General features: G+C 43.5%; 1 protein-coding gene across 2 annotated transcripts in view; it reads right to left on the bottom strand.

The window, feature by feature from the left end:
* Positions 1-1,385: 1,385 nt before the first annotated feature.
* Positions 1,386-16,026, bottom strand: part of ADGRG2 (adhesion G protein-coupled receptor G2) — a 121,496-nt gene continuing 106,855 nt past the window's right edge. For both annotated transcript variants that reach the window (XM_027054634.2, XM_027054635.2), the window contains 7 exons: positions 15,565-15,686; positions 13,968-14,236; positions 10,617-10,716; positions 9,585-9,868; positions 7,272-7,373; positions 5,917-6,069; positions 1,386-3,134 (listed from right to left, as the gene is read on the bottom strand). In XM_027054634.2, the coding sequence (XP_026910435.1) occupies positions 2,956-3,134; positions 5,917-6,069; positions 7,272-7,373; positions 9,585-9,868; positions 10,617-10,716; positions 13,968-14,236; positions 15,565-15,686 (1,209 nt within the window). In that variant the 3' untranslated portion in view covers positions 1,386-2,955. The remainder of the gene's footprint in view (positions 3,135-5,916; positions 6,070-7,271; positions 7,374-9,584; positions 9,869-10,616; positions 10,717-13,967; positions 14,237-15,564; positions 15,687-16,026) is intronic.

Genomic DNA, 16,026 nt, shown 5'->3' on the forward strand with positions numbered 1-16,026 from the left:
GGGGCTGTAAGATTTCTTCTCAGTGACGAATATATAGATATATTTAGAAGAATATATTCTGAAAGAATGTATTCAATTTTTGTCTGGCCCAAGTTTTTAATGCTTTACCTACAGAAAAGGAAAAAGAATCTACTGACAAGAATTCTGCCCATTCAAGATTATGTTTTTATATTCACCCAGTCTTTCCTTTTTCCTCTCCTTCAGACTCCAACTACATCAGCGTGGAGCTGAGGCAGAGACATGTTGAACAGTCCTTAAAATGCTGTCATGGAGAAAAAATGGCAACACACGAGTCCAATCGGTAACTTGTTCATTCAGTGAAGCAGTCCTTTGTCCAAATGGCCTTCAAACCAACCTGCTTTCTAGGCAACCTCATTAGATACAACCTAGTATCCCAAATGAAGCCATGTCACCATTTTTGCTAAGAGCAGTCATGAAAAGTCATGAACAGCCTTCAGCTTTTGCTAAGAGCTCGCTGAAGTGAAGAGTTACTTTGTGGGATTAATGACTGCAGTGTGTTTTGGGGAAAAACACTTCTCAAATGTTCTGAGGAGATTCTTCAAATTCTGGTCAGTGCTGTGACACTCCTCGCCTCCTCACACTGGCACTTCTCTCCCTTTCGATGGACTCTCAGACTGTGACGCCAATTTTAAACTCAAAGGAGGATGCTTCTCAGGGACATTCTCTCCGTCCTGCCCCTTATCCGTGTGAAGTAAAAAAGTAGACAAGAGAATCTGGCTTAAGGCCCACGGTCCAGACACAAAACACAGCAGGAAAAATGAGGGGGCGATGGACAGGATCTAAAGAATGTTGGAATTGTGCATTCTTTGGTGTATGCTTTGATCACATCATGTGCAGGAGATGTGCAGGAGATTTGGTTTCTGAGCTCTCACGCCCAGATCTAGAGTAGCTCACCACCTTCCTCATCAGTGGAATCCTCAACATCTTTGGGGCAGCTGGGCATCATAGGAGAGGCTGCTCTAAGACCTCTTGTGGAATCGAGGCCAGTTTCCCCCATTGGTGGCTCCCACATGCTAATCAGTTCCCCAGAAACCCCTAATCCTGTCCTCACCTTCTCGAAATCCTACTGCTGAATGCTGAGGAAGCAGAGACATGGAGGGGATCTAAATCTGGGACTGTGCGGGCCAAAGGCAACATTTGTTAAAGAGGGAATCTTGAAAGAGATCAAGAGGAAAATGAAAAGGCGACCTCAGAAACCGATCTTGTGAGGAAGACCCTTGCTCTAACCCCGCGGTGACTGTGTGTCTGCTGTTTGCCAGGAGATGTTACTGTCACGTTCATCTCAGTCAGGCCACTTACACGCCACGCCGCCAGGGAAAGAGACTGCAAACGCCTTCTCTTTGTGAAAGCTTTCAAACTCAAAAGACTTAGCTACAAATTTATTTTGGCGATTTTAACAGTTTTGTCGATTTTAACATAAATACAAGACAATTAAATAAATCAGAGAAGAAATATTGCAAAGGCAAATCAGCACTCACAGAAGTGTATTACATTATTACTGTGGTTAACCTGGAATACAACATTCACTTGAACTATATGCAAGGGAACCTTCGTGAAAGGCCTAACTAAAGGGTTTTGCAATGTTCCTAATAAGGACCTACTCGAGACATTGCTCAAACAGCTGTAGGTGGGAAGCAAGATAAACCCTCTATAACTAGAAACAATCAGGCTTTGATACGTATGGAAACAAGAGCATTGAAGGATAGGTCGTGTTCCCAATAGCTGCTCCCCCTTGTCACTATACATTCTTCAAGACTTCACATCTTTTAAAAAATAATCCTAGCTCTGGCTGGGCCAGAGCGTACCAATCATGACAATTAACAAAGTACTACGCAGTTGCCTTTTAAAGAGCAGCAATATGATTATTTTCCCCCATACGCACCTCCCTTAAAAAGTAATCCTACTCTACTCCCCTTTTCTGAAAGGCTCTGGGGATTTGAGAAGTGGCAGTGTATGTATCTCTTCCACATTCACAATTTTCCTGACAGATGGTCTAGATTACAGTTCCATCCCTCTCTGTGGCCAAGGTGCTAAGCTAAACGTCTTGGTGCAGATTCCCTAATCTGGTGATTAGGCATGAGGTCAGGAGACGGGTGTTGGTATTGGGTGCCGCGTGTGGGTGTACAGATGGTACCCTGCACAAGGGTGCACCCAAGAGGATGAGTGAGGCTAAAGCATGGCCCCCACTCAGTGTGCCAAGCCAGGAGCCCTTGGGGCTGTGTCTGCCCAGTGGGGGCACCTTTTTCCAACTCGCTCAAAGGCACTATATGAGCTAATTGTGGCGCTGTCTGCTTACATTTTGTCCAGTCTGGCTGGCATCATTAATTTCCTGATTTCAGTGAGGCTTCTGTATTTCACATCCCATATAATCTCCAAAAGGAGCTTTAGAATTCACTGAACCATCAAGGATTTTCTGAATTATCACATTAGACACAAGAACACAACCACGATTCTACAAAGAAATACATTTACACGGTAGAAAATAAATACAAAAGACGTGGAAGATATCTGACATGTGGGTCACTAGAATCTAGCTTATTTACAACAAATGCATGCACAACTCAACTCACCAACAGGCTGAAGTCAACAGTTGCTTTCTGGGACGTTATCAAAGATGACTTCGCCTCTAAACTGGCTGGAAATGAACTACTTTGATTTTCAAGAAGTCTTTCTTACTCTTACTGTGTTGTTTAAACCTAATCTCCTCTTAAAAGGAAGGATAAAAAAACAAACTGCAAATGTCTAAAAACCATGTCTAAAACCTCTTGGCTTCCTCTTCCAATAACCATCGCCCTTCAATTAGCAAATGCTCCTCCAGAGGTTGCCGAGTATAAAATTAGTTGATTTTCATACATCTCACATTGTGTAAAAGATAAAATTGGACATTTCACACTGTCAAGCATCATGCTTTGATTTTAGAAAAAGGAATCACATTTACTCAATAAAGTGTAAGCTTCCCCGCTTTGAAGTCCTTCTGAGAGCGATACGGCTTTTCCCATCGCACGGATCTTCTTTCTCGTTAAACATGTGCTGCTTTCCAGTGAAATCATGAAGGCACACATCTCCGTTCTGAACACTGAAAGAAACCCCGTTCTTCTCTGAAGACGCATTCCCTATATAAGGAAAAACAAAATTGGTGTCATGGAGTATCCACAGAAAGCAATTAAAAATAAACTTAAGCATCACTTTATTCTGAAGTAGGCACGTGTAGAATGGTTTTTTAAACAATATATTTGTTTTTTACTTTGCATTCCTTCCCTAAGGCCACTCAAAGTAAGCAAAACAAACTGGGGAATAAGTCAGAAGCCAGTTCTCTGTGGCATTTTTTTTTTTTAATGAAACGGTCGAAAATGAAGCAAAGCAATATATGTGATTTGAAAAGGCCCATTTCCTAACTCTGGTTGATCATTACCGATCCTATGTGTAGTGTATTGATCGCATATCGAGCATATGTATAGTATAACCTGTGATATTCTGGTCTCCCCCAAAAGGTAAAGGTTAACAGAGATCCCCATAGGTCCTCTGACAAGGGTCCTAGTTCCTTAAGATTCCTATGAAATAAAACCTTGTACCAGAGAAACCCAGAGCAAAAACAGTTATGGCCAAGAAAAAAAATCATCTCTCGTAGACCAAACCAGCCCCTCTGACTACATCAGGACAGGACTGATTCCCAAGAGGAAACTACCAATGACAACCTCAGAGTCTAGGCCAGGGTGTAGCTGGGCATTCTAGAGACATCGAAGTTTGGACCTGGGCCTCGCGTACCGCAAGCAGGCCCCAAACTGTGTATGACCATTATACTATTAGGAGACAATGTAGAAAGCTGAATAATAAGCCCATTTTTTTAGTTCAGGCCATAATTGTAGTAATAACGGTAAGAGTGCCGAGAACTTTGTAAGTATTATCTCATTACACTGCAGGTTGAGTGCGAATATCATCCCCATTTCACAGACGATGAAACTACGGTTTCAGAAGTCAAGTGCTTGGCACAAGGTTATACAGCTCAGAATTGATGGAGTCAACATGTGATGTTTCTTTCAAACTGTGAGCTTGTGGCCCCACGTACCTAACAACACGGCTGCTGGCACCAAGCCTGTAGAGCAGAACTAAACGCGTCACACACCAACAGGGTGATAGATAAGCTCAACTAGGGCATGTGACTGTCTGAGGCAGCTATCCTGACCTGGGCATTTTGGTCTGAGGACATCTGGTGCAGGGACAATTTCACCTGGTTGAAGAAACCATTAACCTTCCAGCTTCTTTTTTCAAATTGCCTGTCCCATCCCTCATCCATCCCAGATCCTGGTGTGTAGCCCGAGGAGTCAGGGAGGTCTATCGGATGAGCATGTCACGTGGTATTAAAAACCTGGCTGTTCTAGGGGCGCCTGGGTGGCTCAGTTGGTTAAGTGTCCTGCTTCGGCTCAGGTAGTGATCTCAGTTGGTGGGTTCGAGCCCCGCGTCGGGCTCTGTGCTGACGGCTCAGAGCCTGGAGCCTCCTTCAGATTCTGTGTCTCCCTCTCTCTCTGCCCTTTCCCTGCTCCCTCCCTTCCTCCCTCCCTCTCTCTCTCTCAAAAATAAACAAACATAAAAAAAAAAAAACTTGGCCATTCTGGTGGCCCCAAATGTACCCCCACCCTCACTGGCAGCCGTCAAAAACAGCTGTGCAAAATGTGTTGCTTCAGTCAAATCTGACTCTCCAAAGGATGGATGGCAACACAAGCTAGGCAAATGAGGCTTCATCTCTGAGTTGTTTCTAGAATATGGAAAAATCTGGCTTTAAGACCTCCAAACATTTTGGTCCAAGCTAATAGGCTCTACTGATATGTTGTGATTCTGAGGATTCATGATGGCTTACCTCATACCTCCGATTTCTCTGCTTTGAACTTGCTTTCTCATGCTAACAACTTATTAACCAGCCCTGAAGCTACTGCCTGTACTCTGTTTACCTGTATCGAGTCATTCCTGATACAGCCATTTGGCACAGAAGCCAGAGCTCTTACCCTGGTAGCAGAGCTAAGGCCATGTGGTAACTGTTTCCCATCTTCTACAGCAATGGTTCTCAGTGAAGGGGGGGTGCATGATTTTTACCCCTCCGGGGACATTTCATAATGTCTGAAAGCATTTTTGGTTGTCAAAACTGGGGGGTGAGTGGGTGGGTGCTACTTGTATCTGGTGGGTAGAAACTAGCATGTTGCTAAACACTCCCAATTGTACAGGACAGCCCCCCCCCCCACAACAGTTATCTAGCTCCAAATGCCAATTGCGCCAAGGTGGAGAAACCTCGATTTAGAGGCACTCTATTGTATTTTTGAATTCTATATAAACAAGCAGGACCTCCCATTTTTGGAGGGTTGGAAAACCATGTGGTATATAAACCTTCTCACAAACTTATTTGAATTCGTCATAAAAATAACTAATGTCCTAAAATGATGAATGAAGGCTGGGGCGCCTGGGTGGCTCAGTCGGTTAAGCGTCCCACTTCGGCTCAGGTCACGATCTCACGGCTTGTGGGTTCGAGCCCCGCGTCGGGCTCTGTGCGGACAGCTCAGAGCCTGGAGCCTTCTTCGGACTCTGTGTCTCCTTTCTCTCTGTCCCTCTCCCGCTCATGCTCTGTCTCTCTCTCTCTCTCTCAAAAAGTAAACATTAAAAAATGTTTAGATCGTCATCAAGTCCCATCATGAAAAACTAAATCCTAAAAAAGTAAAGGTTTTGGTATTTGCTCTAAAATGAGTAAGTCTGGATGAATAAACCTTCTCTTCTATAACAGAACCGCATTGTGATCCACTAGTCCTATGTAATTTTTCTCTTAGCTGAGCAAAAATGTCATTAAAGGATAAAACTACTTTAATAAAAACCAACACTAGCTTGAGACATACTATATTGAGACATACGTACCGTTCCCGCTCACAAGTCCCGAGCAATCGCTATTCACCAGCAGCGTGGTGGAGTGTGTGGAGTTACTGTTTGACTGTAAGGAATTTGAAGAGCTGGACACTCCTTGGTTTACGGTCTGCTTCTTTAAACCATTAGTAGCAGTTTTACTCCAGTCTATAACAGAATAAGCATTTCAGAAAAGCCAGATGGAACGCTGAAGCTCAAATGCAAGAGACAGATCATCGCAGTATAACCTGTTCTATCTAGCAACTGATCTCGCTTCCATTTCTCGCAAAGCACTCACACATTTCACAAGGTGGTGTGATAAAATGTATTTTCATTGAAGACTATATACATCTGTGCTTTAAATGACTTCCTGGTTAGAAGTAAGCTATATTCTCTTGGACTGAAGTCCACACTGATTTGATTGTGTCTGTAAATATCCCCTGAATTAGGTAGTAGTTGGGAGCCCAGGACTATCTTAACAAGAACACAAGACAACTGTGTTGTGATGACTGATGGCTCTTCAACGTTTTAGAAGAACCGCGCCAACTGTACCGCCATTTTCTGAGTACAGATCTCATGCCACCAGATCTTTGCAATATTGCAAAGGTTGTGTTCATGGGTGGTATTCGTGTAAAAGGAATTTATTTTTTCAAACAGTACTTCATTTTTCTTATTTTCTTGCAAATGAGCAATGTGCTCTACAATTTGGCAGGGCGTACCTGAAAATAACTTCAAAATAACCACAGGTATGCTAAAGCTTGTATACAAAGACTTGCCTGCTAACAAATGAAGCAACTGACCACTGGGACCTGTGGTAAAAAGGCTGAGCCAAGACATTTTTTTATAAGAAAATAATATGCTTTATTAAAGAACCATAGAATTTTTAGAATGTTCTTATTTAATTTCCAGTTAGTTAATAGCGTATGTAATGTTAGTTTCAGGTGTACAATAGAGTGATTCAACACTTCGATACATTACCCCGTGCTTCTCACAAGTGCCCTCCTTAATCCCACCACCTATTTAACCCATCTCCCAACCCCCAGGTTGAGTTAAGACTTAACAGGTTCTGAAAGCAAATATCAAAACTCACTTTGTGTAAATGGAAAAACTGAGCTCAAAAGGAAATTCTAAAAATTTCACTCTTGTTTCATGTAAGAAGCAACAAGCCCATTCATTCTATTGCTCATGAAGCTCCCAGTTCCCAGACGGGAATAATTATTTTTTAATTCACTAGATTTTATTCCCTAACGTTCACAATTGGGATCTGTTCACTGATTTCTATATCAGACGGCCTTTTGGCATTGATTGCTTTAGATCTTAACTTCTGTCTTTTCCTCAGGATTTAAGAGGAGAAAAAGGTAAATCTTTACCAGAATTTTCAGCCAGCCGTAACTTTCCACAACAAAGATACCGCCTCCATTGCTTTCTGACGTTCTCTTTCGCTACACAGTAAAAGATGAATATGAAAAATCCTACGGAGGAAAAAAAGTCACATAATTCCAAACTAAGACCTGAATATCATGGGCTTCCTTTGCACAAAAGATAAAATATTTGGCAGCTATAGGCAAAGTGAAATTTTGTGAATAAAAAAAAAAAGTCCAAAGTCCTGAAAAAGTTTGCTATTGAAAGGCACCCTGCAGGGACTCTTTGTAAGATAAAAAAAAAAAAAAAACTACTTATAAAAGTAATGATAACTCCGTATTTCCAGAATTAAACTGTCCCTCCTCTCACATCCTGTCCTTGGCCTTCTCTACCTTTGCAAGTACAAGCCATCCACTCAGGATGCCAGCTCACACCGAGGCTCCTACCTCCCCAGCCTTCCTTCCATATTCCTCCAGTTTCATGTTCTGTCAAGTGCCACATCCTTGTCTGGCTCAAATCCCTGACTTATCTTCTCCAGCCCACGGCTAAGTCCCAAGCCTGGTACCCTGCGGTGATGTCCTTGTCTGCCTTCCAGCCTCTCTCTAATCTGCTCAAGGAAACTGTCCACTGGCGACCTTGGCCACAAAGAGAGCGACGCTACAGACCTGAAGAGCCACGCAGGCTCTGCCTCCCACCCGCCTTCTTCCTGGTGATGCAGGCACGGGGCTCCCCACTGCTCCCATTCCTCCAGGCTTTTGCCAGTCAATATTTGCTGAATGAATGGACAAATTCTGAATTCTCCCTCTCCTGAAGCCCCAATCTATCTACTTGAAAATCTTGCGTTTTAAATCTCAGGTTTGCTTCTAGTAGGGTACACTTTATTTATTTGCCACCCTGGGCGGCTACCCTTGGCCGCCTAAGGAGAGAAACAGTGTGCATGGGAGAGACCAAAATGGGCCTACCTAAGTCCCAAATCAGAACCTATACACATCTCTCCTTTAATGGACCCCAAAGCCCTGTGAATTAGGCATTCGTTCCTTTTCAGAAATGAACGATACCTTGCTTTTGTCCATTCATATTCTAATGAGGAGACATTCTAGGGAAATGAAGACAAAGAGGCAGGTTCAGTTTCCACATTAAATATATGAGGATGGGTACCTTGCTTTCGTGTTTGTGAGTGGTGCAATTTGGGCATTTTTTTTTTTCTTTTAGCATGCCATTATGGCAGATAAAGCTTTTCTGTTTACTACTATGTAGCGTAACACCTGGATGTACCAATTCAGAAGCTGGTACACTGTTAAGTCAAAATTAACAACCATATGTAACCGACAAGCATATTAACTGGCTTCCTCCAAATCAGAACGGATAGCCAAATCAGGCATTTGAAGTCAATCACGGGTTGGGATTTCTTGGAAAGCCAGCAAAATGATCCATTGCCTGACAGAACTACAGGAGGACGCTATGGGAGTTAAAAGCAACAAACAGGAAAAGATGAAAACAAGCGGATGAGAATGCAATTAAAAGGCATCCCAACAGAGGATTTGGAATAAAAAGAAACCAAGAGACACGAATTATCGTTATTGTAATGTAAACCTACTAGGCTGCTTAGCTTTTAATGCCAAAGTACTTCCATTAAAAATTAATTACATCTGACAAGTCTTTTATAACACTGATCTGAAAGAGGTAGTAATTTTGCTTTTCTGAACAACACAACTGGACAGGCTCCGAAACGGCTGCAGCTGGGTCTCAGTCACAAACGGGACGCTGCAAAGGAGATGCCCAGAACCTGCCCCTGTCCTGGGGGGGGGGGGGGGGGTGGCCCGGCATAGCATCTTCTCAGGATCAGCCACTGGGCCAGGCTGCGGCCACTGGGGTCTGTCTGTTGACTTCACATTTATCACTACCTGCAAATCAAGCACAGACCTAGAAGGTTGGAGCAGCAGGACGTCACAGGGACATTTATGGTACGCGCGCTCTTCTGTATGCATGTTTACCTCGATCAACAGATTTAAAAAAAAAAAAAAAAAAAAGGAACCAAGTGAAGGAAGAGTGACTCCAGAAAGAGCTCCTGGCAGGCTCCCCTCAGTATGTTCCCTCCGAGGAGACAATCTGGATAAGAAGGAAAAATACCCCTTGCTGAATTTAGTGAATGCCTTTCTTCCAAGGATCTTAAAGCATGCCCCACCTTGTCAAAGATAAATCTGGTTTTCAACAAATCAGTCTTAAGCTCTGAAATAAGCCACTCTGCGGATGCTCTAACTTTTAGATAGCTTTAAGTTCCACTGGGATCTTTCATGTGTATTTAACGCCGAAAAACTTACCTTGTAGGGTGTTAAAGATTGCAAAGAGATACATGAAGGTGACGTTAACTGGTCCCCAGGCAAAGAAGGCAAAACCCCAAGTAATGCCCAGCAAAAACGTGAGGCCGGCAACACTCCTCAGGTCCTGAATACTGGTTTTTCGCTGGGCTCCGAGTTGTTTCTTCTTTTTAATTCGACAGAGCTGAACCAGGACCACAATGAACATGCTGATGTTCAGCAAGAATATCACACAGAAATATCCCACAACTGTAATATAGAATACAGCATTGCTGTTGATCCAGCAGCTGGAATTTAGGGGGGGAAAACAATGGGGAACGTATTACAGTGCTGCAGCATGGTTCAAGAGGATACAATGAATCTATATCGTTTTACTGAAACATTTCCTAAAAGTAGAAGAAGGAAAAAAAAAGATAAAACCACTGTTCTCCAACAACCACTGAAAGCTCTAGGGAAAAAAGAACTAACAGTCTATTTTAGGACACTTGGTTATTACAAGTATTTAAAAGATATTCTTTGAAAACATTCAGGATTTTACCCCCTTTACATACTAGTAACTCTATTCCATGAGTCTTTACTAATGTAATATAGCAGGTATTTCATATGTATCAGAGGCTTAGAAAATTATTTTCAAAACACTTTTTTTTTTTAGAGAGAGAGCAAGCGACCATGAGCAGGGGAGGGAGACAGAGAGAGAGAGAGAGAGAGGATCTCAAGCAGGCTCCATGCTCAACGTGAAGCCCAACGTGGGGCTCGATCCCACAACCCTAGGATCATGACCTGAGCTGAAATCAAGAGTCAGGTGTTCAACCAACTGAGCCACCCAGGCGCCCCACCCATTTGTTTTTGTAATACTTAAGTAGTAAAGTAGTAGCATGGCATTTTCAACTAGCTTATCTCATTACATACATAACTGGGAAGGCTGCTACAAATGTTACTGGATTTTGTTAGGGTGAGAGTCAGGGTCGATACGCTTTCTTGGAGAATTCTGTTTTTCCAGTTCACTTCACATTCCCTCCGGGGCTTTGTACTCACAAGTCATCCGGTGAGCCATTAGGGAATTTCCCATAGGATCCAAGGCCATAGTTATTTGGAGATATAGCCAGGACGACGATCACAACCACAGCCGGTACCCCTGGAAGATGGGAAACGTCAGTCACGCATACTTCTAATAACCAAGGTGCTGAGGAGAAAGACTACAGATCACGTGCTATTTTCCTCTGGTAGCAGACTGGTGACCGGTTCACCCAAGCCACTTTCTCTTCCTCCTGGGCACACGGTGGACATCTCCCAGCCTGCTTTGCAGCTAGGTGTGTGTGGCCGCATAACTAGGTCTTGGTCGATGGGATGTGGAAGATTTGCTCCACCTCTAGGCCTGCCCCATAAAAACTTCCTGTGAAATCCTCTACTCTCTTTCCTCCCAAATTCAGGGCAACTTTGGAAGTCCTGTCTTGAGGCAGAGTCTCCAGCAGCTTGGATCCTGAATAACGGCAAGGCCAGAGACTTCTCCACTCCTGCTGACTGGACTGTGCATGAGAAATTATCTTCTCCTGAGACTTTTTGTCAGCCACACAGCTAGAGTTTCCCTTAACTTACACACATCTGGGATGTAATTTTGAGTCTCAGGTGGCAGGCAAAGGGAAGGACTCCAAAACGTAACCCAAATAATCCACATATTAGGGTTACCAGCGACTCCTGGCAGATCTTACATTATGAACCCCGAATCTTCAGTTGATCATCTGGAACCCATTGATGGATTGAGGAGCAGACCTGGTTGATTTGAGGATGCTGACTACAGTGGCTCTCCAAAAGGCCTGCTGGCACTTCCACTAAGAGAAAGCATGAGAAGGCTCTTCCCAGCTTAAAATGGCGTTTGGCTGGGAAGGAGTCCCTCTCATCCCCCATCCCGTCACCTCTCACTCCAGTCACCGTGGACATCTCACACTTTGTGCACACAGACCGACCTGACATCCAATCTCAAGGCCCTGGCAAATACAAAACAATTTCTCCTCAAAGGTTGGGGTGCCTGGTACAATCTAACGTAGTATTTCATTTAATTCTTTTCTATTTGCACCTTACAGAGACACTGACATGTGATGGCTTCCTAGGTGAGACACTTGCCTAAAAATAAAATATCAGGGTTGTGGAGCTCGTCTAGGACCTTTGGGAATGCGGCCCTTTGGTATTCACAAAGACAGAATCCATGCCCAATGTCAGAAGTGGGGACTTATTTTTCTGGGGAGAAGTGACTTATCTTTCCGGAAAGGTGTTCTGTTATTCTTGACAAAGACAGAATGGCAGGTGCAGTGACAAGGGCGGTAAGTGGTAAGGTTTTTAAAAGCCCTCTCGTTGATTCTAATGTGCAACCAATGTTGAGAACCACTGCTCTAAATTCACCACATCAGTGGAGGGAAACTGAGAGTCAGACGCTCCAAAGTAGCAGGTGACCACAAAGTTATGGACGACGTGATCACAGGTGTATAAAAATATACGTAGGAAAAGCTAGGGAGTGAATGAATGAAAATACTCACAGGGGTTCCCAGTGATTGGCCTGCCTACTGTCAGTACAGGCAGTATTTTGTTTACTTTTCCTTTTTTTCTTTGCAGCATTTTCCATACTTTATTACAATCAGATAAAATTTGTATTTGAACAAAAGGAATATGTAGCCTGAAAAGGGGAGTGAGTCTGGGAGGGATGGTGGCCATAATTCAGTGGAAAGGAAATGCGTAAGAATACAGAAAGCCAGTCTGGGCTGTTGTCAAGTTGTGTGGATTGGGTAAATCACGTTACCACTTTGAGCCGGTTTCTTCACCCGATGTTAGTAATAACGGCCTTGTGCTAACCTCACTGGCTCGTGTTTCATGGGGTTACTTGTGTGAAAATACACTGAAAAGTAGGGCATTATTCATAATGTTATATACTACTTCTAGATTATCTACAAGGCTGTTCAGTCGAGAGGTGTTAGCTGATAATTTTTTCGCCATAGAGAGCAGAAACAAGACCACTGGTGCCAACAGAGAGCCAAGTGAATTTAATGACAGAGCAGAACTGTAGGGCTTTACAACATGGTTATTGGCTGCCTTGTAAGGTGTTAAAAACAAGACAACAGGCCTAAAATTGGGTCACTTATGCTAAGCCCCAAGTCATGAACCCGAGACTTGACTTAATTAGTTTCAGCTCTTCCAGAAAGGGCATCCTAGACCCGTCAACCAGGAATCGCGTTATCAGTACTCGTTAGGTAATCTGCCTGACAGACACCTCCGTCATCCCCTAAAGGAGAATAACCTTGTAATAATCAACCCGCTTTTTTGCCTAGCATAACTTGCTTGTTCCTGTTCCCTTCAGTCTATAAAAGTCTCTCATCTTGTACAGTTCCTTTCTATCTGCATCTTCGACTGGATGCTGCCGATTCATGAATCACTGAAAAGAGCCGATAAGATTTTTAAAACGTAGTCAGTTGAGGGGCACCCGGGTGGCTCAGTCGGTTAATCGTCCGACTTCGTCTCAAGTCATGATCTCACAGTTCATGAGTTCGAGCCCCACACCAGGCTCTGTGCTGACAGCACGGAGCCTAGAGCCTGCTTTGGGTTCTGTGTCTTCCTTTCTCTCTGCCCCTCCCCCGCCCCTGCTCACCTTCCGTCTCTCTCTCTCTCTCAAAAATAAGTAATAAAAAAACATTTTAAAAAATACAGTCAGTTGAGTTTTGGTTTTTTAACAAAAATAATGAGCTCCCTAATAACAGAAGCATTCAAGCAGAAGTTAGATCATCTTTAGTCAAGGATAAGTCACGATGAGGAGGCTCCTACATTTGGTGCAGAGTTGAGTGAAGGGACCTTCAAGACACGTGCCGTGTCTCAGACTTTGTGACCCACCACCACCACCAACATGTGGCATGATCTGAAAACTGTGTCACTGTGGCAGTGACGTTCCATCGGGTTTTACCTGTACGTTCATCTCATTCTGCTCTTCTGAGGATAGTGCCATGCGTGTGTGTAACATCTGGGACACACAGAATAGAGTGCGGCTGGCTGGGAGGTGGGGGACTGAGAGCTGGGCCTCATTATCACCCCGCTCACCTCTTCAACTTATTGAGCACCTTCTGTGTGCCAGCCCTAATTCTAGTGACTGGAGATACAGAGAGGATTCATAGCCCCAACCTAAAAGGGGTTTATGTTCACAACCAATCCAGCGTAATATACAGGTGTTCTAGAAAGAGACTGGACAAGGTCGCCCTGTGGGCAGTGCAATGTATAGGGACAATAAAGCTGTGTTAGAAACCTGCCAAGTGTGACCTGCTTTATCACCGTTTCTGTGTAATGAAAAATCAAGATACTGGAGCGAAAGCAGAGAAAGCCCAGGCAACGTGCAAGCAAAATCATACATACCCCAACCGACAATGCAGAATTTAAGGATGTATTTCCGGATGTAAGTATTAAACACTTTCACGAGGGCCAGGTACATATGGAATGCTTCCAGGCCCATCCATGTGAATGAGACCAAGAGAAAATAATGCAGAAATACGGCCACTGAGATGCAGAGGCCTCGCACGTCATACAGAGCAACCCACGAGTCCAGGAGGAACACCAGGTTCAGCAGGAGCAGGGCTGAACACAGCTGGAGGAGGATTTTGGAAGGGTAATCCCTCCGAATCTTTCTAGAAGGAAAGGACAAGGAAGGAATCAGCAGCACATTCTGACAGCCCTTGTGTGAGCGTATCTAAGAAATTTATTTTTATTCTTTGGTCAATGTCTACATGCATAAATTTCTTCTCTGTGTGTGTGGGAGGGGCAGGCATTAAAGTCAACGACCGTAAGGATAACAACAACAACAACAACAAATCGAAACAGAATATCCTGTTATAACAATATGGAAAATTTGTATTGACATTCCTGGGGAACCTTTTACATGCTGACTGTTGACCCATCCTTTCAAAGAGTTTGTAGGGGAATTTACTAAGCCCCCCCCTCATTTTCCCCAAGCTATTGCTAGAAGCATTGCTGTCGCTTCTCATACGATAGGCTCCTATATTCAGATCTTCAAAACATAGCCAGGTGCCCCAGTTATCTCATGTTATTAGTTAAAATGAGATCACGGAAAGAAGAGTCTGAACTAGAGCTAAATGAAACGGGCGTAGGAAATTACAGTTAATTGATGACATGTACACATCTATGTGTGTGAAATTAGACCTGGTGAAATCATTCGGAGTAATTTAGCCTCATTAATCATATTTCCAAAAGTCCACTAGAAGATCTGTAGTCACAGCTGGACCCAAAGTTTGGCACTGAAAGTAAATTTGTGCGTTTCCTGATCAGTGTCCAAAATCTAAATCCCAGAATGTACATACCGTTTAATTCAGTTAATGTAATCGAAGTGTCTGTTTTCTTTGTTTCCAACAGAATTTGTTGGGAGGCCCCACTCCTCCCCACAGTGACCAAAGGGACCCTTCGGGTAAGCCAAGGAGATGCCATTATTTGGAATGTCATTCTTGCTCTGACCTACTTACAAAGCTGCGCTCATGGAATATCTGTATTTTTCAATGAGGCTTTACACCTTTTATTCTTCATCCTCTCACCTGCTAATGTTTTCCATCTTCTGTGTTTGTTCAGAGTAACTTCGAAATGTAATCAGTGAAGCATAGCTCTTAGGCTGTACACAAAAGTATGGTCTATATCAGAGTATAAGCTGTTAGGTTTTAAGGTTTGCATTGATCTTTCATTTCACACGTAATGTCGGCTAGCTACGAGGCATCATTCTAGGGTACAGAGATGATTAAGACACAACCCCTGCCTTCAGCAAGTGCAAAAACTGGTAGGAGGAAGTGAGTATATTACCCAAAAAGCCCCGTTAAGTTTTGCATAAGGGTGGCACTTCTAGGCAGTATACAGGACGAGGTAGGCCAAGGAACGCACTTAATTAAGACATTTTGGCAATGGAGGGGAGTACTGTGCCTTAGAATCCAAGTTCCCAGTGTCGGATACTCACTCAAAGGCTAAGTAGGTTACAAGAGTAACTGACAGAAAAATCGACGAGAGCCCACAACCAATATATGTGATAAACGTCAGAGCCATCATCTGAGTGGGTGGCAAGGAGGTTCGAGATAGGTCCTGGAAAATAAAATACTGCTCTCAAGACCAAATATTTGAAATAAATAAAAGAGCTAGGATTTACAGTTATGGAGTATTCTACGTGTCCATCCACAGTTCATTCCACAAAACTACAACGTAGACGCGATTATTATCACCAGGAAAAACGAATGAAACTGAGCCCCAGCGAGGTTAAATAATGTGCCCAAGGTCACATAACTATGAAACGGAGGAACCAGGATCCAAATTCTGGTCTGGCTGGCTCCAAAGCCCAGACGCTTATCAGTGTGTTATGATGCGCTGGAAAAGCACTGGGCTAGGAGCTTCAAGACCTGAATTTGGCTTCAGGTTCTTCTATTTC

This window comes from Acinonyx jubatus, chromosome X (genome assembly GCF_027475565.1).
Source record: "Acinonyx jubatus isolate Ajub_Pintada_27869175 chromosome X, VMU_Ajub_asm_v1.0, whole genome shotgun sequence".
Classification (NCBI taxonomy): Eukaryota; Metazoa; Chordata; class Mammalia; order Carnivora; family Felidae; genus Acinonyx; species Acinonyx jubatus.